The sequence below is a fragment of the Myxocyprinus asiaticus genome, chromosome 26, assembly GCF_019703515.2.
Source record: "Myxocyprinus asiaticus isolate MX2 ecotype Aquarium Trade chromosome 26, UBuf_Myxa_2, whole genome shotgun sequence".
Taxonomy (NCBI): Eukaryota; Metazoa; Chordata; class Actinopteri; order Cypriniformes; family Catostomidae; genus Myxocyprinus; species Myxocyprinus asiaticus.
Window position 1 is genome coordinate 21,095,506 of NC_059369.1, and position 27,248 is coordinate 21,122,753.

The 27,248-nt window shown below is 36.8% G+C and overlaps 2 protein-coding genes and 1 long non-coding RNA gene across 8 annotated transcripts in view; 2 read left to right on the plus strand and 1 right to left on the minus strand.

Annotated features, from left to right (window-relative positions):
- On the plus strand, positions 1–25,883 carry LOC127416985 (protein NLRC5-like). Of its 6 annotated transcripts, XM_051656647.1 has the most exons (45): positions 4–344; positions 1,036–1,358; positions 1,672–1,743; positions 3,226–3,273; positions 4,618–6,355; positions 7,460–7,543; positions 7,677–7,760; positions 7,986–8,069; positions 8,258–8,347; positions 8,516–8,566; positions 9,137–9,181; positions 10,293–10,376; positions 10,493–10,576; positions 11,304–11,393; positions 11,472–11,519; positions 11,613–11,669; positions 11,753–11,836; positions 11,945–12,028; positions 12,136–12,225; positions 12,340–12,399; positions 12,501–12,584; positions 12,696–12,779; positions 13,506–13,595; positions 15,968–16,033; positions 16,179–16,262; positions 17,054–17,137; positions 17,310–17,393; positions 17,528–17,614; positions 17,959–18,021; positions 18,385–18,435; positions 18,649–18,732; positions 18,825–18,908; positions 19,069–19,152; positions 19,295–19,378; positions 19,638–19,724; positions 20,300–20,383; positions 20,490–20,594; positions 20,692–20,775; positions 21,035–21,118; positions 21,214–21,297; positions 21,393–21,476; positions 21,586–21,663; positions 22,669–22,752; positions 22,862–22,945; positions 24,672–25,883. In XM_051656647.1, exons 2-45 carry the CDS (start codon positions 1,043–1,045, stop codon positions 24,742–24,744), a joined length of 5,337 nt encoding a protein of 1,778 aa, XP_051512607.1. In that variant the 5' UTR covers positions 4–344; positions 1,036–1,042; the 3' UTR covers positions 24,745–25,883. The 6 variants fall into 6 exon arrangements, 5 of the variants coding, with proteins under 5 accessions (XP_051512609.1, XP_051512607.1, XP_051512608.1 ...); XM_051656649.1 differs by lacking the exon at positions 20,490–20,594 and having other exon boundaries at positions 3–344; XM_051656648.1 differs by lacking the exon at positions 8,258–8,347.
- Positions 21,664–24,961, minus strand: LOC127416988 (uncharacterized). Its single transcript, XR_007893217.1, has 3 exons — positions 24,893–24,961; positions 22,531–22,726; positions 21,664–21,804 (listed from the first exon to the last, which is right to left on the minus strand). It is a non-coding gene; the product is annotated as an uncharacterized LOC127416988 (long non-coding RNA).
- Positions 25,884–26,353: 470 nt separating the features above from the next.
- The window catches only part of LOC127416987 (copine-2-like), a 40,224-nt gene continuing 39,329 nt past the window's right edge, over positions 26,354–27,248 (plus strand). Inside the window, exon 1 of the mRNA XM_051656654.1 lies at positions 26,354–26,748. The gene's annotated coding sequence lies outside the window, so the exon portion shown is untranslated. The remainder of the gene's footprint in view (positions 26,749–27,248) is intronic.

Consider the following 27,248-nt stretch of genomic DNA (forward strand, 5'->3'; position numbering starts at 1 on the left):
TTGACGCAACTGAGAGTTTTTGAAGTAAATTACACACATTTTGTGATATCGATAGTCATACTCATTGAGGCAGTATCATTTAGAGACTAGAAATTAAATGAACAATTGAAACAACTACATCATAACCCAACTGCTAGGTCCGTAATCGATTACATTATAATTCCGTAAGGAACTGAAAAGTATTGGCGGGTTATTTTACCCGCTTCAGACGTGTCTCGTGAAGGGTTCCGCTGGATGGGATCCGAATTAATTACGCATATTAAATAAACCGAAACCAAACCAGAGCGTTAGTTCAGTTTCATTTTCTCCAAATAAAACTGGACCGATGCGTTATGCCACCGGAGGTGAGTACTTGCGACATTATTTGTGTGAAAAACATACTGCGAACTGCTTTTCATTTTTAGAAGACATTTATTCATATTATGTTATACATGAGCTCTATACTACACAGGTTGTCTCCTTGACTACGGTCATTGTCGTGTCCTGCAGGTCACTACTGAGCATGAGGTGTTGTTAAAATGGTTAGAAAAATAACTGCAGAATGTTACTTTGGAATATCAGAGATAATAGTAGTGTCATACTCAAAACCTTAAACCCAAAACAGAACAGAACAATCATTTATCACGCCTATTAGGCTATGCATGGCATACAACCCACTGCAACTGTTTAGCCTTCTTTGGACAAACTAGATAACTATGTAATGCTGACAATGTGAAAAGTAATCAAATTATTTCAGTATTTAAAGGAATGAGATATTATGTGACCTTTGATAGTATCGAAGTATTCAACCGTACTAAACTGTTTGTAGTAATGCACATGCACCAACACACCCCTCTTTCAGCTTTGCCAGACAAAGCCTTTGTGGTTAGGCTACATGCACCAGTATCCTTTTCACATGTGGATATACAGTAGGACATCTTTAAAATTATTGTGGTCAATAAGTTTTGTGATGTAATAATTCAAGTTCCACAAACCCAAATAAAGCGGTTTCTTATTTCTTGTCGCAACTGTTAAATGAAACTGATTTTCCCCCAGCTTATGGATGAGGATGGAGAGGGTGGACTGGCAGCGGGACATCCAGACAGTGGTGGCCCAGGAGGCCAGTGCACTTGTGGACCTGCTGTGCGAACAGAACAGCAATGTTCTGGATCATATTTTTCCCTTAGTGGACCCTAGGATACAGGACCAACTACGGTCACTGACCAACATTAAAGACCGTGTCTCAGGCATTGTAAATTACTTCAAGAATTCAGATCGCACTGTATGTGAAGAGTTTCTCCACATTGTATGTGTGTACTGTGAAAACATTCCCTTTCTTCTGGAAACCACACTGGTGTCCATAGCAGGATATGCAACTGGTAAGTCGTGTTGCGCACTTTTTAGTTAAATTACAGCCCCTTTCCTACTCACACCTTTAATTTATCATATCAAACTATGATGAATTTTTAGTGTAATATATATTATACTTTGCATATAAGTTCATATTTTATAGTTTTCCATTTATTTTTATTTCAATGTAATTTTGGCTCGCATTTTTGGCTACATATTCTTTGAAGTGAAAGTGAAAATATAATCTTGATGTTAAAAGAGAGAGACTAGAATTAGACTAGAATTGTCTTACTGAATGTTACTGAATTCTGAGTTGTAACTATTAACTTCTATGCTTTGAAGGCACAAACTTTAATCATACAAGTGACACTGATAATTCTTCACCAACATGTAATGTGAAACGTCCACGGCTAGGTAAGTTTTTTTATTCTTAAAGGGCACACCCAGCAGTTTCAAATTTTGATTCATTGTGAAAAAACCGTGAATTGCTCTGAGCAACCTAACAGTTACATTATTGTCAACTTAAATAGTAGAGTGCTGCTTCTCTCAACGATTTTGATCTGTTTTGATAAAATCATGTTTTCTGTGTGTTTTGAATTAATTCTTTAAATATGATAGATTGCAAAACAAATTTTTATATCCAAATATATTTTATATATCTACATTTAAAATATATTTTTATTGCAAATTCAGATCTATTACAACAATCTGTTGCAAAGAATTTTCAGTGTTGCACCACATGGAACTATGACTAATCAAAGTGAAACTTGCTGAAGTGTTGGCACCAGGGGCGTAGATTCCAGGGGGGATGGGGAAGCAATTACAACCTCCTAGGGCTGCCCCCGACCAACGATTTTCCTAGTCGACTAGTAGGTGTTAATTTAAGCCATTAGTCGACTAGTCGCACGTTTATGATAATTATTTAATTACTTATATATATATATATATATATATATATATATATATTGGGGGGCATCAGAAAATGGTTTGAGTTCCAGGGCTAAGAAAGTATGTTATAAGACACATTACTAACACTGTTCTACATTACAGAGAAATACTAAACTGTAATAATGAGCCTTTAAAATATACATTTTACACATGCTGAGTGACTCCAGTCAGGTCTCCTAAGCAACCAAATTGGCCCGGTTGCTAGGGAGGGTAGAGTCACATGGGTTAACCTCCTCGTGATCGCTATAATGTTGTTCGTTCTCGGTGGGGCGTGTGGTGAGGCAACGCGCTCAACAAGCCACGTGATAAGATGCGCGGGTCAACGATCTCAGACGCGGAGGCAACTGGGATTCTTCCTCCGCCACCCGGACTGAGGCGAATCACTACGCGACCACGAGGACTTAAAAGCACATTGGGAATTGGGCATTCCAAATTGGGAGAAAAAGGGGAAAAATCCCCCCCCCAAAAATATACATTTTACAAGCGCACGCACGAAGCGAGCCGCAGCGACACCGGCAAAAGCGGTAATGATTCTGAATGTGTCTAAAAAACCAGCAAGGAGACTCTCTGAACATTTAGTTAATTTATAGAGAAAAATGCACATTCGGGTTGTGCCGACAGACGATGATCTCGGGGATCGACGATGGTCAGAGTGATCGCCAATAGCTGATGCCTTTGACGATGTCAAGATGATATTTGGCTCGTTTTCGCATTAATATATACAATTATTATTATTAGAAGGCTATTATTTTTATCAAATTAATATTACAAATAATTTGCCCCGTGGCACACACACTTTATTATATTATTAAGAACAGATGACAGAAAAGCCGTCTATGCGCATGTATGATTGTACGGAGGCGTTGAGTCTCGTGAAACACGCGCATGTAAAAGGTTCTCACTTTTTCTTTGTTTCTGTGTTCTGTATTTTTTTTTTTGCAAGAACAGTATCGTCTATGAGTGCTGCAAATGACCTCAGACATCTCGGCTCAGGAGGTATTTTGAGTTCAGTTCACTTTATTTCCACAGAGCAGTTCATTGTGAACGCAACTCTGCAACCTATACATCTGTGATTAAAACATAAAATAATACAAAAACACATTCACCTCAAACCATGATTTATATTTCAGTGATTATTATCATCATTATAATTATTATTATTTTTACATTTATAATTGTTTTTATTTCTTCATTTGCATGAGTAATTTTCTGCCTGCATGTTTAGACGGATACTTGTCTGATGGTAAATGGAAAGGTGTGTGTATATATATATATATTATTCTTTTATCACTTATTAATTGCTTTTTTGTTTCGTTTGGAGTGCAATTTCAGTTTAGAAATGTATTTGATTTAAGTTTTTTGTTTTTTAAATAAAGTAATTTAATTTTCAAAGCAAAATCAATAAAGCAAGAATATTCACTGATCCCTCAGCCAAGGGGTTGCCGATGTAATTGGATATTGCGATATACATACACACACATATATATATATGTAGTGAAGGAGGTAACAAAACAAAACATGCACACACATGATGTATTTTCCCAGACAACAATATACTTGACCGGTTGAGAATGCACAGATGAAGTAGGTTCTTTGCCAGAAAGATGTTGACAACTGTTGTAAAACCATCTTTCAAAAGGTTTTTTCCAGTTTCATTTGAATTTTTAGTTTAAATAAATAAAAATAAAGTTCAAAGTTTGAAATCAAGGTGTCTTGTTTTATTGTGTAGACTTAACCCTGCTTAACGGAAATTACCCCATAGTACCACCTAGCATCCAACCAGCGGTAGGTCGTTTTCCTGTGGAGTTTTTTTTTTTCTTTCTGCGACCAACCAACCAATCAAAACTTGGTCGACCAAGACTCTTCTCATCAACTAATGTCTGGTCGACTATCAGGGGGCAGCCCTACAACCTCCACCCCCCCCAAATATTTATTCCATTATCAATGGAAACATACAAATACTTCACTCTGCAACCCCCTAAATGGTCAAGCCAAATCTACGCCCTTGGTTAGCACACACACAATACCACAAAGTGTATTTGCACAGCCAGCAGGACAGTATACAAATTGAAAGATTATTTGAACATTTATTTTATCATTAATCTGTTGCAACATGGCGATTGGCAAAATATGCATTGCAAGTTGTTTTTTAATCGATGGAATGACAGAAATCTAATGATGAATCAAATGATCAGATCTTTCATAAAAGAGGCCAAAGTCTTGAAATGCTCACTCTGTCCTAAAGCATATACGCATCTAATGACAAATTTACATATGTATAGTTTTTGTTCCCTGAAAAATGGTTCAGAGGTACAATAACAATGTTATTTTCTTACCTAGATTATTTACAGAGTTACACAGATGCTCTGAAATCCATGCTACTGCAAAAACATGAGACTGTGACACAGGGTGTGGTGAAGGACATCTGTCTTAATGAGACACGGGTGTATTTAAAACACAGGAACCCTCCACGAGGAAAAGACAGAACCACCCAGCCTCAAGCCTCTCTAGACAACCAGGAAGGAGATGATGGTTCATTTGAAAATAAAGTTTCAGTGGAGTCTCTTTTACAAACCACTGGCAAAGTTGTTGTGCTGCTGGGTCAGGCTGGGTCTGGTAAGACCCTGTTGGTGCACTGCATTGGTCATAGCTGGGCTGAAGGCTCCTTCTCATCCATTCACTTGCTGTTTCTGCTGGAGTTCCGGCAGCTCAACCTCATATCACGAAACCTGTCCTTGAAAGAACTGCTCTTTCTCTTCTACCCTCCATGTGAAGAAGCTGAGGAGCAGAGCGAAGCAGTGTTTGCTTTCATCCTCTCCAACCCTGAGAAGGTCTGCTTCATATTTGATGGTTATGATGAGTTTCGATCCAAGCTTACAAATCCAAAAATGCTTGATGGTATTAATGATCCATACAAATCACTTCCAATGACAGATCTCCTCTCTGCACTGTGCAATCGCATAATCCTCCCAAATTGCACTGTGCTGGTCACCTGTAGACCACGGGATGTGACAGATATGTTTGGGAGTCATGGTTTCATAACTTGTGAGCTGATGGGGTTTGATCGCTTGGGTGTGAAGGAATACACTAAGCAGTACTTCCATGAAAAGGGGGATGAACTTAAAGAAAAGGCTGTAAACTTGTTGATGGACAACCGTCAACTCTTTTCCATGTCTCATGTGCCTGGACTCTGTCACATCTGCTGTGTATGTGTGGATCATCTGTTCTCCAGTACTGGAAATCATGCTAGTCTACAGCTACCCACATCCTTAACCCAAATCTATATTCAGATCCTGTTTGCTTTTCTTAGCCGCTTCAATGGGGAGAGGATGTCTGTTGCACCTTTGATGCAGAGATACAGAACTAAAATTGTTGAGATGAGCCAGCTTGCCCTTAAAGGACTAGAAGGAAGCAGCATCATTTTCATGGCTGCTGAAGTTTCGACAGAACTCCAGGATTTTGGCATCAGAACTGGGATCCTGTCTTGTGTGAAGCTGACATGTGAGGATGGATCTTCAGGATGTGGTTTCACCTTCATGCACCTCACTATGCAGGAGTTCCTCGCTGCTCTCCATCTCATGACCAGTCAAAGCATTACAGAGAGTCAACTTAAGAAGAAGCTTAACTTGAAAACCCGCTGGACCACAAAAACAGATCGAAAATCTGTCTTTACGGACTCTCTCCATCTTTATGTGTGTGGGCTTGCGGCCGAGGCCTGCACCTCCAGTCTGGTCCAGCTAAAAGGGACTGAGGGAGCCACAGCTTGGGTACGAAAGCGCCAAGCTGCAGTCCGAGACATTTTGCTTGCTTTAGGAGGAAGTGCCAGTCAAACAGGCCCCAAAATTGTTGAGCTGTGCCGATGTGCCTATGAGACACAAGATGCTAAATTGGCAAAGGCTATTGGTTCGAGACCTCACTTTGAACTGCGCAATATCAGACTAAATGCTGTTGACATGGAGGCCTTGGCATTTGTAACAGCAGCTGCAGATCAGACAGTATGTCTGGACTTTGGTGGCTGCTCCATTGAAGTTGATTGTTTGGAAATCCTTCCTTGTTTCAAGAATCTGGATTACCTCATGTGAGTTTTCATAAAATATGACATTTAATAAAATATGACATTTCATAAATCCAGCTAGGGTGGCTCAGTGGGTAGCACTGTTGCCTCACAACAAGAAGGTTCCTGGTTTGAGTCCTGCCTTTCTTTGTGGAGTTTGCATGTTCTCCCTGTATTCATGTGGGTTTCCTTTGGGTGCTCCACTTTCCCCCACAGGCCAAAAACTTGCATGTCAAGTGAATTGGAAATTCTAAATTGCCCATAAGTGTGAATGTCTGTGTGTCTTAGCCCTTTGATGGATGGCCACCTGTCCACACTTGTGTAAAACCGATCCACCCGCCTCTTCCTATGTTTTATGAAGCTTCATTTCTGATTTTTCGCACCTAATCCAGCAAATCATAGCTCTTTAATCGCAGATAGTCTGTATCTTTATTAAAGTATTATAATTTTTCTCTTTCTCCTGGCTTTCTATAACTAAACAACAGGGCACCACACATTTACCTGACATCACAGACATAGTTTACCTGATTCAGCTGAGCTTTTGTGCTGGAGATGCCCAATGCTTGAAATAGTTTAACTGTTGCCTCACCATATCGTGGTAAGGGATAAAAGTTCGGAGCTGCAGAAAAAAGCTGATGGCCACAAAATCACTGCCGTATTTGAACTTAATAGTTACGTCAGACATACAACTCTGTCTTAGTAAGATTTCCCCAAAATCCCTACGGTATAGTACCAACAATTCACTAAATAATTTTAAGTATTGATTAAAATTAGTCATTTTGATATTTTAGAGTTGCAAAATGAAAGAAAGTTAACCCTTAATGCTTATGGGGGGGGGGGGGGGGGGTCAGGATTCAATTCGAACACTTGCCAAAACTCCTCTAAAACCATCAAAACAGACTAGCTTGGGCAGGCTTGAAGACTGCATGGACATACATAAAATTATTTGCTGGTGATTTGATATTGATACATTTATAGTACATTGGAACCCGCATGTAAGCTTTAACAGTACTGCATGATATTAATGAAAACACAGTTTAAATTTGTAATATTTTGTAGATTAGAGACCACTGAAGCTGACCAAGTAGATGTATTTGTCATGCACTGTATATGTATATTTCTTTCAAGTTTCCGTAGCCGGAAATATGATGACAAGTTTGCAGAGGCTTTGTGTGGTATCCTGTCCAAACTCCAGGCTTTGCGGCGATTAGAGTGAGTTCTTTGTAGTTTTACAATATTTTATTCAAACAGTATCCAATATGTTCATTATGCATTCTATCACTGTATTACTTTACAATGTGTTTTTCTTTTAATGCATTGGTTAATATATGTCTCTTTATTACAGTTTTATCAGTGGGGGCCTCACTGATGTTGGAGCTGCTAAACTTGCCAGGGCTTTAGAGGACTGTACACATATCACACATCTAAAGTAATACATATTTTTACGCCATGTGCCCTGTCAAACAATGCAGTGATTTGGCTTGACATGTTGTAGCTTTGAGTGTTCCAGTCTATTTGTGATATATGGTCCAGCTTATTATTCAAATTCTGTTTGAAAGGACACATTTTTTCCAGAAAACTTTCAGTTTGGTCTAGATGGTCTGTCATACACATCTGTCTTGTGTCATCAACTTGTGTTTTGTTAATCTTACAGTGTCAGTGATAACTCCTTGAAAGACGAGGGTATAGGAGAGATTGTAAAAACACTATCCAAACTGCCCAACATCTGCTCTGTTTTGTAAGTAGTACGTTTTCATTAAAACAAATAATGGGGAAAAAACTAAATTAAACTCCAGTTCCAGCGTACTAAAGTCTGTATGTAAACTGATGCTGGCTCCCTTAACCTAATTGAAAATTAAAAATATTTTATACTATGTTTGACTACTTAAATTAAAACATGTGCGGCATGCTACACTTTGCTGTCAGGATGGGGAAAAACAGCATCTCTATAGATGGAATCCTCATGCTCACTGAAAAGATGGCCACCTGCCCCTCCATTCAGGAAGTCTATGTTGAGTAGGTTGATTCTTTTACTCGTCAAATACATTTGAATGGAAATGGCAATTGAGAAAAAATGTAAACAATTTAGTTGACAGAACAGATAGTATGATGGAACTCCCATATATTTATTGAGTGGGTTCATTTCTTGTCACATAATTTTTTGATTCTCTCTCTTGTATACAGGGGAAGTAAGGAGGTCAGAATTTCCTTCTCTCAAAGTTCTGACTCATTCTGGTGAGTGCTGATTTTCAGTACAGTCGCAGGTGCAGCAACAGCACAGTAGATATTCTGATAGACCACGGTTTGATGGGCAAGTTTCTAATATGTGTTAACTGCATTAGAGGTGTTATGCTCAGAGAGTGGGTAAACCCCCAGAAATCCATTGTCAAGTATCTAGTACTGTATTTCCTTTTTGCATGTCTGTTGTGGTTTTGCTGTCTGTGCACTGTGCACTTGGCCAGTTTCTGGAGTGCAATTTGTCCTCAAAGTGATCAGTTACAAAGATTTAGAAACATTCTGTGTGTCCATGGGGTGTTTTTGTAAGTGGTGTAGCTCTTTATGTTTAAGGTACAGGCCAGGGGACAGTGACTAGATGGTTTAATGGTAATTCAAGACAATCAATAAGATACTTTACAAATTAAAAAGGCATTAAAAAGTATTTGAATATGATTCAACTCGCCATACATTTCACTCCATCATAAGCTTCTGACTACCTCTGAAAATATTTTCCCTTAATTATGAATGCTCTAAAATGGATGTAACGGCATAATAATGACATTTTTTTACATTCCTTCTCTTTCTTAGTGAAAGCATGGACATAAATAACACAGAAGAGGCAAAGACTGTGACGTATGTGCTGCATCCTTCCATATTTACAAAGGCTTTTTTTTTCTGATAAGGGAGAACAAATATATAATTAATTGCAAAGACTAGATTTTAGAATTTATAGTGAAAACTGACTTTATGATTTATGGTTAGACTTTATGGCTTCACAATTATCACATATAGGAGGAGCTGCGCTTTGACCCAGTTTTGTTTGTTAAGGTGGTGTAATGAGTTGAGAAATGTGCAGATGTTCACAACTGGGCAGCATTTCAGGGTACTAAGAGGGTGCTAAGTCTGGCGCACAAGTTTTGCTAGTACAGTAAATCATAACTTATATTGTATTAATCATTATTTACTGAATCATTGAAAGCAAGGGAAAAAAAGACTAACAAATGAGATACAAAAAGGACTGACTTGAATTAGTAACATAATGTATTCATAGTTTTTTACATTTTATTTGTAAGAAATGTAAAGGGTCAGTCACAGAAATTCTCTCAGTGATGGTGATAATCTCTTTATTTTGATCTGCAAGTACACTCTAGATTTTCAAACTCCCTTTTACAAAGTCACAGAGATTTTTGCCCTTGCTTATGTCAAGAATTTGACTGATCCTGCTCCTTTACAGCAATCACACCTAAAAGGCAAATGTTATGTCCCCTGTCACCAAGGGAACATTGCGTGTTGTGACCCACAGATTTGCATGCTTCCAATTATCATGGGCAATGCATGGGCAAATAAGATTGTGATTTTTGTGCAATACCCATAATGGACTTGCCATCACTGAGATTCTAACCTCAGATATCTGAGACTGGATGCAGCATGTCTTGTTCTCAGGAGTCTGTGGCTGGATTGACATTAGGAGAGTTGAATTGACTTTCCACCATGTCAGCCCAACACTTAGTGTAACCTATGTGCACAGTTTCACAGTAGCAGCTGAATGATGTAACATAATATTGTAAGCTTTTTTTACAATTAAAACTGTCAGCCATGTCACTCCCAACCTCTGTTTTGAAGGATAATATTTTCCAAATGCCAGCTCATCTGACATGGTAGATTAAAAACAACTAAACGTATTGTACTGACAGCAAGTTCATTGTTTTTGGTGTGAATTATCTGATTAATTGTCTCTTTTTAGATTGAAGCAGTGTAACATCACTTGTACTAATGTAGATAGCCTGTGTGATAAACTCAAGGGCTACTCCTTCTTAACTGTTTTAGAGTAAGTATAAGCATGCTCCATTAGTCTCAGCCACAGTCAATATACTTAATATTCATGCAGGTACAGTGCCAATGTAACATCCTATTTTATTTTCCTTTTTTCCCCTCATCTCTCAGTTTGTCCAACAACTCGTTGGGTAACAAGGGCCTGAAGAAAATTGTACACCTTCTGCCTAAACTTGGAATGATACAGGAGATCAAGTATGTTCCTATATTCCTCTGCAAATCAGTGTGTAGTGTATTTTTATTTGGTCTTGACAATTAGCCATTAACACACTGAGGGGAATTCTCTTAAACTGAATTGCACGCACTGATAGCATTGTTTATTTGCATGTGCTGTCTACATAGTTTTAGCCCCATATTCAATAAAGAATTATGCAAATCAGGTAATAGAGCAAATACACCCCCCCAAACAAAAAAATCATTTCTGAACACAATATATACTGCACAGTTGCCTGATTCCATTTGCTACTGTAGGTTGTGGAGGCTGCAGCAGACTATCGCTATCTGGCACACTTAACTAGGACAGTACCGCACCGCTTGATCTGTTCAGCCCAGGCACTACATTGTGCATCTGTACTTTATATATGCCCATTTATACACTTTTCCTCATCATTTGATGGATTACTGCTGCCATAATCACTAGAACGTGTGCACAAACTTATCTTCTAAACAAATTTCTGTTTACTGCCTGCTTTCTGCTGGTAGAAATAATGCAATGTTAAATGTGTCAGGCATGTTTGCGCTGAAAAGAATCACAATTTAATTGAAATACAACACAGCACAATTCCAGTACAAGACGCAGGGGGTTCTGCACTGAAATACTTTGTGCTAAAGTGGCACAAAAGACTTCCCCATATAATGGCTTTTGAGCCCAATGTATTTCTGTTTCAAAAGGGTATGTATTTCTTTCTAAACATTCACACAGTGTCAGTAAAAATGGAGTAGATATGGATGGGTTGGTGCTGCTTGCTTCTGCTCTCTGTTCTCAGAAGGACCTGATGAAAGTAGATGCAAGGTAACGCGCTTGTTTTTGGCCATTTTGCATGTCTGAATTGCATTTAAATATGCTAACACCATGCTTTTTTCACACCAGTGAAAATGGAAAGAAAACATTGGTTCTTTGGTTTGACACCAGCAAAAGGTACTAAAACGGTTGTGGTTGCTGACCTTCTTGCTTAATCTGCAAAATGTTTATTGGGATAGAATGGGTTACCAATGTCCTTTATTAATGCAGACATTCAAAACAGCTGGCATCAAAGGAAACTGATATACATCTGCATAAAAAACTCAGGTACAAAATCACAGATTTTTATTTCATACACTGGTTGAGTGATGATCATTTTATAATGTGGTATGTACTTTTTGTATTTCCAGTTTAACACATAGTGATATTCAACCTACCGACATGACCAAACTGTGTAAACAACTGGTTAAGTGTAAAAACCTTCTAGATATTGAGTAAGTAGCTCTTAATTTCTGCTAATCTCAAGGGTAGACAAGAGACATACCAGTTGCTGTTTGTATCATATACATTCTGTTAGTCCTCACTGTTTGTTTGTGTTATAGGTTCTCCCATCTAAAATTGTCAAACGATTCGGTTGAAAAGTTGATGTTGATTCTTCCTGAAATGTCTTCTCTTCACGTTCTGAAGCAAGTGCCTATAACACTCTTGTTCCTTCAGTACAGCTTTATCTTCACTTTAGATTACATGATATGCCCTGCATTTGATATTAATCTAAGATTACATTCTCTTCCAGCTTAAGTCATGTTGACATGTCTACGAATGGGGCTCTGTTATTGGTCAGATCTCTTGCTGACTGTCAGCGTGTCACCGCGGTAGAACTCAGGTAGCTTACATCATTTCATATCAGGCAGAAAACTGTGGGTTCCTTCCTTAAATATGTGAATTTAAGGTCACTTAAGCACAATACTGATTGATTGCTTTTAACATAATTCTCCAGGCACCAGGCAGAAGCATTCATTAAGTTTGTCCCAGTCAAAGCAGAGGCAGCAATTTGCAAGTGAGTACTATCAGGCCATCATGCCTTGGTACAGGTAATAGCATTGATATTGTGGTGCCTTTGGTTGATCATTCCTATGGTTCTTTGTGTGATGTCTCCAGGCTCACAGAGTATAAGCTGAGCAGAACCAATGTTGAGAAGCTCTCAAGGATACTGGAGGGCTGTCCTCACCTAGCTGAACTGGAGTAAGGATTCCTTCTTCTTCAAATCAGTCTCATTTTTAATAGAAATCATACTCCATTTTTCTGACCTGTGATGACAAACAGTACATTTTTATATTCCTTTCTCCTCTGTAGTTTGTCCCATAACCTTCTCAAAGATGAGGGGGTGAAATGTTTTATCGATTGTTTGCCCAAACTAAAGATCTCCAGCTCAGTGAGGTAAGAGTACAGTCTGTTTAGATGCAGACTGGTTAGTGGAGTGTCTTTACTGACATTCATTTTGTTGGCTTGACGAAGCCAACATGCTGTTATTCTAAAAACTTGGTTTAAGATTTTTTTTTAATCACTAAACCGAGACCAACATTGTTTATAATATCACCCTTTTAAAACTGGACACATGAAAGTGAACATTATGAATGATGTGCAGACTAACAAGCACGGACCAATAAGCTGTGAGCTTGAGCAGACTTTAACAAGGGTTAGACAGGGAAAGTAACCTTTTTTTTTAAACGGAAATACATTGGTATATATACTGACATTTTATATAATTATTATTGTAATGTTATTGTTGTTAAAGCGGAGTAAATATGTGGTTAGACAATATATTATTTAAAGAAGTAGACCAGAGACCAGAAATATCACAAGCTGGCTTTAATGCAGAAGTCAGAATTTATTTAAATATTTAACAAACAAAATTCATGGCAAAAAGTTTCAAACGTATGATAATCGTTCGTACTGTTATGTCTGTAAAACAATCAATTTTCAGTCTTTTGAAACTAGTTTAAACTTACAGACAAGGCTTTGTCAAGCCAACATCAAAGTTTGTCTTCACAAACTTGACCTTTTTTGCTGATGTTTGGGTTCTATAAACTTTGTAAAGTTTGCTTGTAATTTTCATTATGTGTTACATTTACCATAAAGTTTACTTGTGGTGCTCTTTCACAGCCTCAATGGCAACAGAATGACCCAAGTGGGGGCTCTGCATCTGGTCAACTCAATGAACACCTGTGAGAAAGTGGTTGCTGTTGAAGTCAGGTAATGGCCAGTGCAGTGTTTCTTAACATTTTTTATCCTACAGTTTATTTCAATATCAGCAAAAATGCCTTTTTATATCAAATATTATATTGGATTTTCTTTAAAAAAATAAAAAAATAATTGAATGTGCCAAATGGATAGTTCACAAAAAAAAAAAGAAAAAGAAAAAGAAAAATCAGTCATTATTTACCCAACCTCATAATGTTCCAAACACATATGACTTACTTTCTTACCTGAAAAACAAAAGGAGATCTTAGGCAGAATGATAGTCTCAATCACCATTCATTTCATTTGCATGTACACTACCATTCAAAAGTTTAGGGTCACTTACTCATTCTTTATTTTTTTTTAATATCTTTTTTCACATTTTAGAATAATAGTAAAGTCATCACAACTATGGAATAATAGAAATGGAACTATGGGAATTATGTTGTGACTAAAAAAAATCCAAAATAAATCAAAACTGTGTTATATTTTAGCATCTTCAAAGTGGCCACACTTTGCCTAGATTTTGCAGAAATGTACTCTTGACATTTTCTCAACCAGCTTCTTGAGGTATCACCCTGGGATGCTTTTTAAACAATATTGAAGGAGTTCCCATCTATATGATGGGCACTTAGTGGCTGATTTATTAATTATTCGGTCCAAGTCATCCATTTCAAAAATGTTTTTTTTTTTTTTTTAATAAAATTTTAGTTTTGTAATTACATTAATATGTTGGCACAATTATATTTTTGTTTACAAAACTAATTTCAAACATTTAAGCATACGCCTTCAGATCAAAAGAGATCATGAGAAATTTTTAAGATCATGAGAAACATTTCAGGCAAGTGACCCCAAACTTTTGAACGGTAGAGTATTTTCCATACAATGAAAGTGAATGATAACTGAAAATGATCTAATTTTGTGTTACATGGAAGAAAGTAAGTTATAGGGTTTTGGAACAATTTATTATAACGTTTTGACAGCAGTAATTTTGTCGTTTTAACCCTATACTGGCGTGTATCAAATATGATACACAACGTTTGACGTTTCACTCTCTGTTCAAGCTGAAAAGCCAAAAAATGTATGATATGTAAGTTTCACCATCTAGTGGTTATTTGAAAAAAGTGGTTTCAATGTTTATATCGATCCATTTAAAATGGAAAAGTAACTCTTATGTTGGGATAAATGACAGCTTATTTTAATAAAGTAAAAGCAACAGTAAGGATTATATTGTTACTGATATTTTAAAATGAGTATTTGCTGAATATAAGGAACTTGTGCTTTGTTACAATTTTGTATATTATTTTATTGAAAAAGCCAGTTAAAATGTATCAAATATGATACAACAGGCTTTTGAGGTATATCTCAATCACCATTACATTCCATTCGTGCCCAGTATAAAAAACATCACAGAGCTTTGAAAATTCTGACATATACTTTTTATAAAATATATTTTAAGTGTGAACTTATATTTCTGTGTATTTTCATATAAGCAGCCTGCTCTGCAATTATAAAGATCGCATTATTTTACATTACAAGCTATTATGTCATCTTACCATACGTTCCTGAGACCTAGCGAAAAAAGTTTAACAATTTTCTTTTTTAAATGTCAATAAAGTGTTTGGTGCATAAAATACATATGATAAAAAAAAATTATTGAAAAAAAAAATCATATTGTATTTGATGTGCTGAATTGAACTGTGATACATTTCAATCCATATTTATAGACCAAGGAGAGGAAGCTGTCATGTCCAAACTCTCAAACATTTGGTATCTGTGAAAAGCCCAGGGAGTCCTCTAATAATACCCCAAGATTTACCACTGTAGCATGTATAAGCTAAGAAAAACTTAAATAAACAAATGTCCTACACAAAAATGAATTGCTGGGCCTCAGGAGGATAATGATCTTTAAAGCCTAATGTATCAAATATGATACATAAAAAAAACATGTGCAAAAACATTTTTTGTTAATGATTTCTTTTTATAGTTTGTCTAGTGGTACTAAAAACAAATCCTGACAATTCTTTCATATGTCAGGCTTTACAGGTTTAAGTCACAATTACTTTATTTGGTTTAATAAATTAATATAAAATTATTAAGTATCCCCTGGTACCTGCCTTAGTACCCCCTAGGGTAGTGTACAATCATAATGGAATAAAACAGCTACTTGTTCTTGTTTACTTTGATTGATATGAACAATGCTTGATTTATAACTAATACCTTGCCCATTCAGTTTTCCTTCCAGTTCCACCCAATGACATACAATAAAATCTGACCTATTTTGGATGAGTTAGCATAATTAACTATGTATTAGATGTGCACATTCTCATTTTTCGACAGAGAAGTCTGATTTACGAGCACTGGGTGTATGCTTTTCTCATCTTTAGTCTTGGTGTGGAAGATCAGTCTCTGATTCAGTTTGTGCATAAACATGTCAGTGGCAAAACTCTCAGGTAATTTCCCAGAATGTCTGTGATGCATCACACACACACACACAAAAACACACAATAAAACAGCCATGTAAACAATATGATTTGTTCTCTCAAGTCAAAAGTGAAACTTTTGCTTAACTTCCTCTTACAACTGTCTTCACTGTAGACTAAGGGAGTGCAGTTTCGAGGCCATCCACTTACAGAAGCTTGTGGAAATACTGAACAGATGCCCAGGACTACTTACATTAGAGTGAGTGTTTCATCCCAATTACAAAAATATGTACAAGATTGTTGAGTTGACTTTTACAAGGGATAGTTGACCTAAAAATGAATATTCTGCCATCATTTACTCACCCTCATGTCATTCCAAACCCGTATGACTTTTTTTGCCTATGTGAAACACAAAAGGAGATGTTTTGATGAATATTACGATCAGTTTTTTAACACAATGGTAGTTAATTTCGACTCACTTTAAAGTTTAAAAAAGGACTGGAAAGTATCATAGAAGTAATCCATGACTTATGCATCATATTCCAAGTCTTCTGAAGGCATAGGATAGGTTTTAGTAGATCAACCCAAATGTAAGTAATTTTTGTCATCTGTTGAATGAAGCTCGTTTACAGTGCCACGCATTTATGCAAGAACTTGCTTTGTTTTTAGATTGAATATGAGCTAAGATTAGGATATGAGTCGTAGAGACTACTTTTATGTTACTTTTGGGTCCTTTTGTAAACTTTCAAATGAGTCACAATCCTCTGCCTTTGTACTGAAAAGACGGACAGGGATATTCATTAAAATATCACTTTTGCGTTCTGCAAGAGAAAGAAAGTCATACACATCTGGGATGACAAGAGGGTGAGTAAATTATGATGGAATTTTAATTTTTGGGTGAACTATTCCTGTAATAACTTCTAACAATCAATAGCATTTATTACTGTCACAGACCAATACTGCACCTAGCAAAAACCATTCTCTAGACACATTCACTGGGTGTTTTAATGGTGGAAAATACAAGATGCTTATTGTCCCTCTCTTCTTTAGATTGTCATCTAATTCGCTGCACAATCAAGGCCTGTTTCCTTTACTAAACAGCCTGGTCAAGCTTTCCTCGATTCAAACTTTAAAGTAAGAATTACTTTTGTTAATGATTTCAATTGTTTTTTTATTTTGAATGTTCCTGATCTCACAGATCATTTATGTGTCCATTTCAACAGTATGCATTCACTCACAAACATATATAACCAATTGCTATTGCTTTTGCACATAGTCTCACAATTAGTTTTTCTGTTCCTGTCAGGTTTAAAAATAATGGTCTGACTTCTGAACAGATTGGGTATTTTATGGAGCAGCTAAGTAGCTATCGCCAACACAGAGACATCTGGTAAGTTCAATGTAGAAAATTTGTGTATTTAATCAAAAAGAATAGTACAAAAGTAATCATGGTGTTCATTTCTGCTTTTAGATTATATAGGAAATAATGTGAGGATAATGATGTCATTGGGATGTTTTCGTTAGGATTGAAGAGCAGTGGATGACAGGAGATGCTGTGATCAGTTTTGTTGGTAACTGCCTGAATCTGGAGCCTCACATCAGAGAGATGAGGTACGGTTCTTACTGAAGCAGTAATCCACAATCTAGAGACATGTCATGTGACTAGTATGATAACTTGGTCTGTATGACAACATATCATCAACCACTGTGTATCATAGTGTATCATCTATTAACTATAGAATACTACATGAATTTGTAGCCATTGTGACAGGAATAGTTCCTTCACAGTATAAGCAGTTTACCTGTTAAACTCTTCAATATTATGTGGGTTAACTAAGAAGTAACTTTTTAGTTAACTTGGGTTTTTGTACTATCCAGTGGTTTCCTGTGTGGCTGTCTGACCCTCTTTCTTTTAAGGAGGTGAAATTATAACATCTTTAACTCAACATCTGCAGGGTCAACCATTCATCCATAAATGTTATTATGGAGGCCGATTCCAGTTCCAGCTCTACTTCTATGTAAGTCACATGACATATATAATTTTATGGGCTTTTCCAAACTGCATTTTTTGCGCACTTGAAGGGCACTTCAGGAAGGGGACACCACTCAAAGGGTCGTTCCAAACAAAAGTAAGAAAGTTAAGGTTTTAACTTTCACAAGACTATTAGTGAAGGGTACATTCAAACTGTAATGCCCTTCTCCCGTCAGCGTGCCCACATCAAGAGCTCTGTCCTTGAGTAGGTCATAGGATTGATGACTTTCGATTGGAATTCGCCCTATGTATAGTGTGGAGTGCTATCAACATTTTGTCACTGTATCAATTTCATATGTTTCAGTTTTCAAAATTACATGCACAAAGCTAATTTTCTTCTTTTTGACAGAGCTCATTCTGAAAACAGTGAGTTCTCACTATGTACCCTGCGATCCATCAGGTGTGTTGTTGTTGTTTTTTTGGAAGGTTGTATGAATGTTTTTGAGCTTTTATTTGCTCTTTAGTTACATTACAATTACATAAAATTACAATAAAATTACTAATTCAATTTTTTTCAAATTAAATTACTCTAGTAATAAGTTATAGTTCTTACGTTTTCATGTGATATTTGTACAGTATTTGATACACAGTACCACTTTGTCATGTTACTTAGCTTTGGTGACTGTAACATAGAAGGACATCATCTCACTCCTCTGACACTTCCCATCCAAAAATGTCATGCCTTGCAGGATTTGAAGTAAGTCGCTGAATGTTTGTGCTGATATTTGGGTATCAGTATGTGTTTTGAATTTCTTGGAATGAATTTGCTTCTCTTTGTTTTGTGTCCAGGTTTTCTCAGCTTAAAATGGACAGAAAAGGTGCAGAGTTTTTTTCTCTAGTCATTCCATCCTTATTGAACCTTAGGAACCTCAAGTAAGTGTCTTATAATTAACACATTAAACAGTCAAAGTCATTTTTTATATGTATGTACACTGTATGCAAGACCTTTTGGTGTTACTGTGACAAATACTGTACATAGGCCTATGCATGATTTACATGTGAAATCAATCTCTCTACAAATAAATCTTTACAGTCTTGATTTGAATGGAGCAGCTGAAGATGATTTGGTAATCCTGATAGAAGCATTACCAAACACTCACACATTTGAGAATCTGAGGTGTGTTATTTTTTTTGTACTTATGTAAAGTTTATCTGTGGTCTTTACAGACAAATCTGTGTGTAATTTCAAACTGTGAGCTTAATGTAAGAAAACCTGTTCCTTTCCACTGTGTTTCCACAACATGTTTCTGGTCTTTCAGTTTGTCTCAGCTTGTTTTAGGTGACTGTGGATCCACAGTACTTGGCAGGGTCCTTAAAAATATACCAAATCTGAAGTCACTCAAGTACGTAACACATTCTAAATGTTGCCAAACTCTTTCACAAAAATGAAAGATGTGTCTGTAATTGGCACATCCTGGCTCGTTAGTATGATTTCTTAAAGAATTACCAGGATGGTATTGAATTGAATCACTTAAGCAATATCACATTAGCAAGAGTGCTGTTGTACTCAAAGTCAGCATAGGAATTACTGATTTCCTTCATCCTCTGTTATTAGAATATGGTGCATTGATGCTGTTAATTGGCTGTTATCTTTTTGTCTAGTCTCTCTCAGTGCTCTGGTTGGACAGCAGCTCGAGGGAAGAACTTGATCAGAGGTCTGGTGCAGTGCTTATCGCTGGCAGAGATCCGGTAACACTTCGCCACCTTATGTTGTAGTGTTAACTTTAGAGTTAACTTATGCTGCCTTCACTTGCTATCGGAATTATCCTGCTTCCCAAGTTATAATTACGAGCACTTCAGGTTCAAGTGCTTTGTTGCTGGAAACATGGAGGATGCCAGTGTCATTCATGTATATTTCTTAGGGAACTCTTATTTTGACACTGTAATACATGCTAGCCAATTGGCTTAAGATAATTGAATTTTGATCAAAAACATGTTATTTTCTTTGTGTAAAAATGTACAATAAGCATCAAATATTTCCTCTTATATGTAAATGTATATAACTGAAAAGGCATAATATCAGTAATATTGTAGCTGCATTTAAAAAAATAAAAAATAAAACCATCATTCACTGTTGAAACTGTACTCTTGTCCGCCATGTTGAATGTTTACATCTTCTATCAACTCGGAAACTTGGGTATCTAAATTATCTCTGAGTTTCCCAGTCGTAATTACGATTTGGGGGTGGGGGGGGTGTTCATACGCAACTTCTGAGCTGAAAAAAAAAAAATCCAACTCAGAACTTGTATGTTCTCAATCCGTAGCCTGGACTCTATGATATTGGATGAAGAGGCCATAAACATCTTAACCCAAGGCTTCTGCAGTATGGGTTCACTCAGGAGGCTCAGGTAAATTAATCTTACTCCTAGAAATGCTCACTTGAGATTTAGCAAATATTGAATAAACAGGCAAAATTTGGAGGCTAAGTTTAATTTAGTTGTTTGCTTTCCTCAGCTTAAACAACATTAGAATAGAGACATCTGAGACATTCGTCAGTGACACTGGTGTACTCTGGCTACTGACTTCTTTTCAGGCTTTTAGACAGATGGAAGAGATTGAGTAAGTGTTACAGTCCCTGCTCAGAACTCTTCCTAACTTCGCACACAGTCACACTGATGCCATTTGGTGATAAGTCAGTACTTTTGTCTATCTTCAGGTTGAAAGGCTGGCGAATGGGAGATAGTGGAATACATGAGCTTTTGAAGAAGATTCCCTCATGGACTGAACTAAAAAAAATAAGGTGTGTGAGCATGAAGCTGATTGGAACATGAGGACAACCTATAAGGCTAGGACCCTCTAGTGGAAGCAATTAGACATTATCAATATAATTTTGTGTGATGCTCTATATGTGTTGTTATTACAGTAGAATCATCTAAAACCTTTTCAATGAAAATTGTTGCATCATTCTTCTGTTTAATTTATTTGTTGTTATTTTTATTTTTTTCTAGCTTTTTCATATATGACTGTGTAGATTTCTACTCATAGTTTAACATTTTCAGTCTGTCAGACAACAGTGTGAGTGACCAGGCTGGAGAGAAGCTAGTGGAGGCACTATCCAACTGCAGAGCTCTACAACAACTACAGTAAGAACATATATTCAATCCCTGCACAACAGTAAACATGTGATATTAGTTGTGAAAAAAATAGCCTAGCATTCGTTATGATTCTTTTTTCACAGGCTCTCCAAAAACCAGCTTGGTGAAGCCAGTGCTGCTAAACTAGCTCAAGTACTCCCATTACTGTCTCAGCTCTCAGATCTGGAGTAAGTCTCATGTTGTGATCGAGATGGGTTTAAGGAGGCACCATAGACATTGAATAGTGCTTCTAAATACTGTTTTCTTTCTTTTTATTTTCTAGTTTGTCAGAAAATCAGTTTGGTCCAAAAGGATCTTTGATTCTTTGTAAAGGTCTTGTCGACAAGAAGGCACTGAAAAGACTGCAGTAAGGCACTGAATCACATTTGTATATCAAAATAATATTTGTATAGTATTATAGTTGTGATTTGGTTATTATATACTGCTGTAAACATGTGTGACTATTTGACTCTCAGCTTGACTTCGATTGGGAGTTCAGATCTGGTTGGTGTGGCCTCAACCCTCAGTTGCTGTCCATCCATAGAGGATGTCAGGTGGGATCAGACATTCCAAACAGTTCATCATAATCTTGACGAATTCACATGATCTTGTGGTTTGACTCATGGCCTCATAAATACAAATGGCCTAACTGTATATATTATTGATTAATTCCCTGTGGATTTTCCAAAGATGCCCTAAGGAATAAAAAAATCTGTTATCATTTATGCATCCTTTAAACCCATATAAAAGGAATAGTTCACCCAAAAATGAAAATTCTCTCATCATTTACTCATCCTCATGCCATCCCATATGTATATGACTTTCTTTCTTCTGCAGAACACTAACAAATATTTTTAGAAGAATATCTCAGCTCTGTAGGTCCATACAATGCAAGTGAATGGGTGCCAACATTTTGACGCTCCAAAAAGCAAATAAAGGCATCATAAAGTAATCCATACAACTCCAGTGTTTTAATCCATATCTTCAGGAGTGATATGATAGGTGTGGGTGAGAAACAGATAAATATTTAAGTCCTTTTTTTGCTTGAAATTATTCTCCCTGCCCAGTAGGTGGCAATATGCATGAAGAATGTGAATCACCAAAAACACAAGAAGGAGAATGTGAAAGTAACCAGTTTCTCACCCACACCTATCATATAACTTCTGAAGATATTTATTTAACCGCTGGAGTCATGTGGATTACTTTTATGCTGATTTATGTGATTTTTGGAGCTTCAAAATGTTGGCACCTATTTACTTGCATTTTACGGACCAAAAGAGCAGAGAAATTCTTCTAAACATCTTCATTTGAGTTCAGCAGATGAAAGTCATACACATCTGGGATGGCATAAGGGTGAGTAATGATGAGAGATTTTTCATTTTTGGGAGAATTACTCCTTTAAATATTGATCTGTTTCTCACCCATTTCTCATCTCCTTTTGTGTTCCACGGAAGAAAGAATGCCATTTGAGTTCGGAACAACGTGAGGGTAAATGTTGACAGCATTTTAATTTTAGATGAACTATTGTTTTAAATTTTGAAAATTCCTGTCTGTCTTAGCTTGTCATGGAATGAATGTGGCGATAAACTGGCACAGAAACTGGCTGAGATTCTGCCCCTGTGTACAAAGTTGAAAAGACTTGAGTAAGTACATGAATGCTTGCAGTCAAGGTTTAGCAATATGATTAGCCATATGTGTGATTACATGTTTTAGCTGCAGTATGCTGATGTTGTTAAAACTAATGCTTTGCAGCCTGGAGGCTAATAAAATAACCACAAAGGGAGCCATAGAGATTGCCAAATGCCTCCCATCATGCCCTTCCATTGAATTAATAAGGTAATTTTTAACATGAACATACAGCTCTGAAAAAAATTAAGAGACCACTGCAAAATTATCAGTTTCTCTGGATTTACTATTTATAGGTGTGTTTGAGTAAAATGAACATTTTTGTTTTATTCTATAAAGTACTGAAAACATTTCTCCCAAATTCCAAATAACAAAATTGTCATTTAGAGCATTTATTTACAGAAAATGACAACTGGTCAAAATAACAAAAAAGATATAGTGTTTTCAGACCTTGAATAATGCAAAGAAACATGTTCATATTCATTTTTAAACAACACAATACTAATGTTTTTACTTGGGAAGAGTTCAGAAATCAATATTTGGTGGAATAACTCAGATTTTCAATCACAGCTTTCATGCGTCTTGGCATGCTCTCTACCAGTCTTTCACATTGCTGTTGGGTGACTTTATGCCACTCCGGGCCAAAAATTCAAGCAGCTCGGCTTTGTTTGATGGCTTGTGGCCATCCATCTTCTTTTTGATCACATTCCAGAGGTTGTCAATGGGGTTCAGGTCTGGAGATTGGGCTGGCCATGACAGGGTCTTGATCTAGTGGTCCTCCATCCACACTTTGATTGACCTGGCTGTGTGGCATGGAGCATTGTCCTGCTGGAAAAAAACAATCCTCAGAGTTGGGGAACACTGTCAGAGCAGAAGGAAGCAAGTTTTCTTCCAGGACAACCTTGTACGTGGCTTGATTCATGCATTCTTCACAAGACAAATCTGCCCGATTCCAGCCTTGCTGAAGCACCCCCAGATCATCACCGATCCTCCACCAAATTTCATAGTGGGTGCGAGACACTGTGGTTTGAAGGCCTCTCCATGTCTCCGTCTAACCATTAGATGACCAGGTGGAGGACCAGTGATGATATGGGGGTGCTTCAGCAAGGCTGGAATCGGGCAGATTTGTCTTGTGAAGAATTCATGAATCAAGCCACGTACAAGGTTGTCCTGGAAGAAAACTTGCTTCTTTCTGCTCTGACAGTGTTCCCCAACTCTGAGGATTGGTTTTTCCAGCGGGACAATGCTCCATGCCACACAGCCAGGTCAATCAAAGTGTGGATGGTGGACCACTAGATCAAGACCCTGTCATGGCCAGCCCAATCTCCAGACCTGAACCCCATTGACAACCTCTGGAATGTGATCAAGAGAAAGATGGATGGCCACAAGCCATCAAACAAAGCCGAGCTGCTTGAATTTTTGGCCCGGAGTGGCATAAAGTCACCCAACAGCAATGTGAAAGACTGGTAGAGAGCATGCCAAGACGCATGAAAGCTGTGATTGAAAATCAGTGTTGTTCCACCAAATACTGATTTCTGAACTCTTCATAAGTTAAAACATTAGTATTGTGTTGTTTAAAAATGAATATGAACTTGTTTTCTTTGCATTATTTGAGGTCTGAAAACACTATATCTTTTTTGTTACTTTGACCAGTTGTCATTTTCTGTAAATAAATGCTCTAAATGACAATATTTTTATTTGGAATTTGGGAGTAATGTTTTCAGTACTTTACAGAATAAAACAAAAATGTTCATTTTACTCAAACACATACCTATAAATAGTAAATCCAGAGAAACTGATAATTTTGCAGTGGTCTCTTAATTTTTTTCAGAGCTGGACTGTTGACATGACGGTTGTAGTTTCAATAAGATTCAAATTGTTTAATTGGTTGATGCACACACATGAAACTGAGCTTCTTTGCACTTGATCAACACAGGCTCTGGAGGAACCCAATTGCCAAAGATGATGAGAATCTGAAAGATCAGAGACTGAACTTCTCATCAATTTAATCTCTTACGTTTTCCATTTTTAATGATTTTTTTCTTTCCATTCTGGTATATTGTACATAAAAATACTGTACTTCTATGAGTACAGTACATTGATATACTGTATTTTATTAATTGCTGTTAGTTTACATATAATTGAAGAATACATTACCTCATTAGAGTAACTCACCACACCAAACAACACCGTTTATCCAGCTGCTCAGGGACTGGAATATGCCCATCTAATGGAAACAATTTTGGTAATAGGCTCAGTTAAGCTATTAGAAATAACTTAATTCCCTACCGTTTACAAGAGATTTACATGTCTGTATTTTTTCAGTAAAGGAACAAATAATTGTCTAGATTTAGCACAGTGAAGTAGACAGTTCTCTTGTAAAGTTCAGCACAGTCATGCCGAGAAGCACAGAGCCAAGCACTCCATTATGGGCATTCCTGCACTGATCCTCCCTGACACCACCATGTTGTGTTCTTCTTTAAATTGCGTATTTATGTCTGTACTTTTATTTGATATCTTCAGCTTTCATCTATAAAGACCTTTTAATTTGTAAAATGCTGCACAATATTGCCACTGTTCAGTAAAATTGCTTTTTGTTTAAGTCGAGGTAACAGCACCTCTTGCACTGATAAATTTGCACTTGTTCAGCTGTTCCATTTTTTTTCCTAATGTGCAATTTAATTATAAATAAAAGTACATTTTAAAATATTTGATCCAATTGGGAAATGTATTTGTAATAGTCTGTTGCTGTTGCAGTATATCCATGTCCAGTAAATATAGATAAGTACTAAAGCAATTATATTTAATTGACGTGTGCTCTTGTTATGAGATGTTATGTTAAAATGGATAATTTATAATGGTTTAGTGATACAATAAAAATTATTGTATTAAAAATATGTAATATATCGGTATTGGTACTACTATTAATTTATTGACATGTATGTTTCTTACACACACAAAAAAAAAAAAAAAAAGAAAGAAAGAAAGAAAAAGCAGGTGTTCAAACTGAAAGGTGTTGAAAATTTAGGGGCCAGCTATATTTGCTTGCCAAGTTAGTGTACAATGACATAAGTGTGTTTTCTTTTATTAGTGTTCTTCTTTATTACCGCTAGATGGCAGCAAAGCAATAAATACGTAATCTGGAAAAGCTTTGTGGACTGTTCCTTCGAAAAATAACCAGAAAATAATGTTCACCCGCACAAAATCACACATGGCAGTCAATATAATTACGTGTCATAACATGTGATGCAAAGAGGAATGGGTCTGCAACATAAACATCAATAAAACCATTTTACGACGTCCAGTTTTAGATAGGTGAATTCATTAATGGTGATGAGTACAGGTAGCCAACTCACCAATTTCAAAGAGTCAAGTCAAATATCATCCATGTATTCACCCTCGCCCCTACAATGGTCTATATTTATGTATTTATTATTTTTCACAACAAATGTGATTAAATGCTTGGAACGTGTCACTAGAAAATAAATAGACCTCCATTTGATTCTTCTCTTCCATGTATAGCCTATTCTTTATTCCGCTCACAAGTCCCTCAGAACAATGCGCGCGTTTCCATGCTCGTGAGCAGCCAAATGCATCAATGACGGGAATAAAATAGTAAACAAAAACAAAACAACCAAGGCCAGAGCATGTTATTCTTTTTCTCCAGCTTTTTTAAAGCTCTTTCCGAGAGTAGCAATGCGCTCAAAAGAGGCTAGCTCGTGGAAATGACAGAATCACAGATGTGTACACGGGCGGAGTTGTCAGAGCTGTGAGAACTACACAACTGTTGGGTTCATTGAGCGCGCGACTCTCGAGTCTCAGCGCGATTCAACCGAAGCGAAGCGCTTTCTTCTTCGGGTTTTACCATCTCACACACCAGATATTGGCGTCGTTTTCTTGCTGGATAATGCAATTCACCCAATATAATTTTAAAACGCAGAGCTGGTGCCACCAATAAGACAGAGAAGACGCTCTAGAAAAGTAGGCTGCAGATTCCGAGAAAGCTTCGAGAGGTGAGTTATTATTGAGTTATATAGTGACTTCTTGAAGTAATCATTCATTCCCATTCATAAGCAAGCCGGGTTTGCGAAATTTTAACGTTTGAAAGGAAGCCACAGAAGCATAAAGAGTTCCGGTTTGCACGAATAAGTCAACAATAATAAATTGTCAACCCAAAACAATTATGCATTAACAAAAGCCTCACATCCAACAGAAACTATGAACATATTAATATGTAGTAATTTCCAATGGCAATTCCATTCCAAAACATATCAGCTCTTTGGCTCTTTTGAAAGTTTTTTTTATTTTTATTTTTTATATAAAGTAATTTTACATTATTTTAAATATTTAACTAGGTATTTTGTGGCGGCAGAACATACCTTTTACCCGTTTACGTTCAGACACCCTCCATTCGTGTTGTCCTCAGTTAGCCTTTACAAACTTTCAAGGTGTTGCATTGCTCAAGATCTTATTATACAGTAAACCGGATGTCGCGCTTTGTTATCCGTTACTG

Excerpts from the sequence above, each read along its gene's own strand:
- LOC127416985 (XM_051656647.1), top strand. The coding sequence starts at position 1,043 with ATGAGGATGGAGAGGGTGGACTGGCAGCGGGACATCCAGACAGTGGTG. Across the intron at positions 16,034-16,178 it reads GTCAGTGGCAAAACTCTCAG|ACTAAGGGAGTGCAGTTTCG; the intron begins GTAATTTCCCAG and ends TCTTCACTGTAG. Across the intron at positions 18,436-18,648 it reads TGTACCCTGCGATCCATCAG|CTTTGGTGACTGTAACATAG; the intron begins GTGTGTTGTTGT and ends CATGTTACTTAG.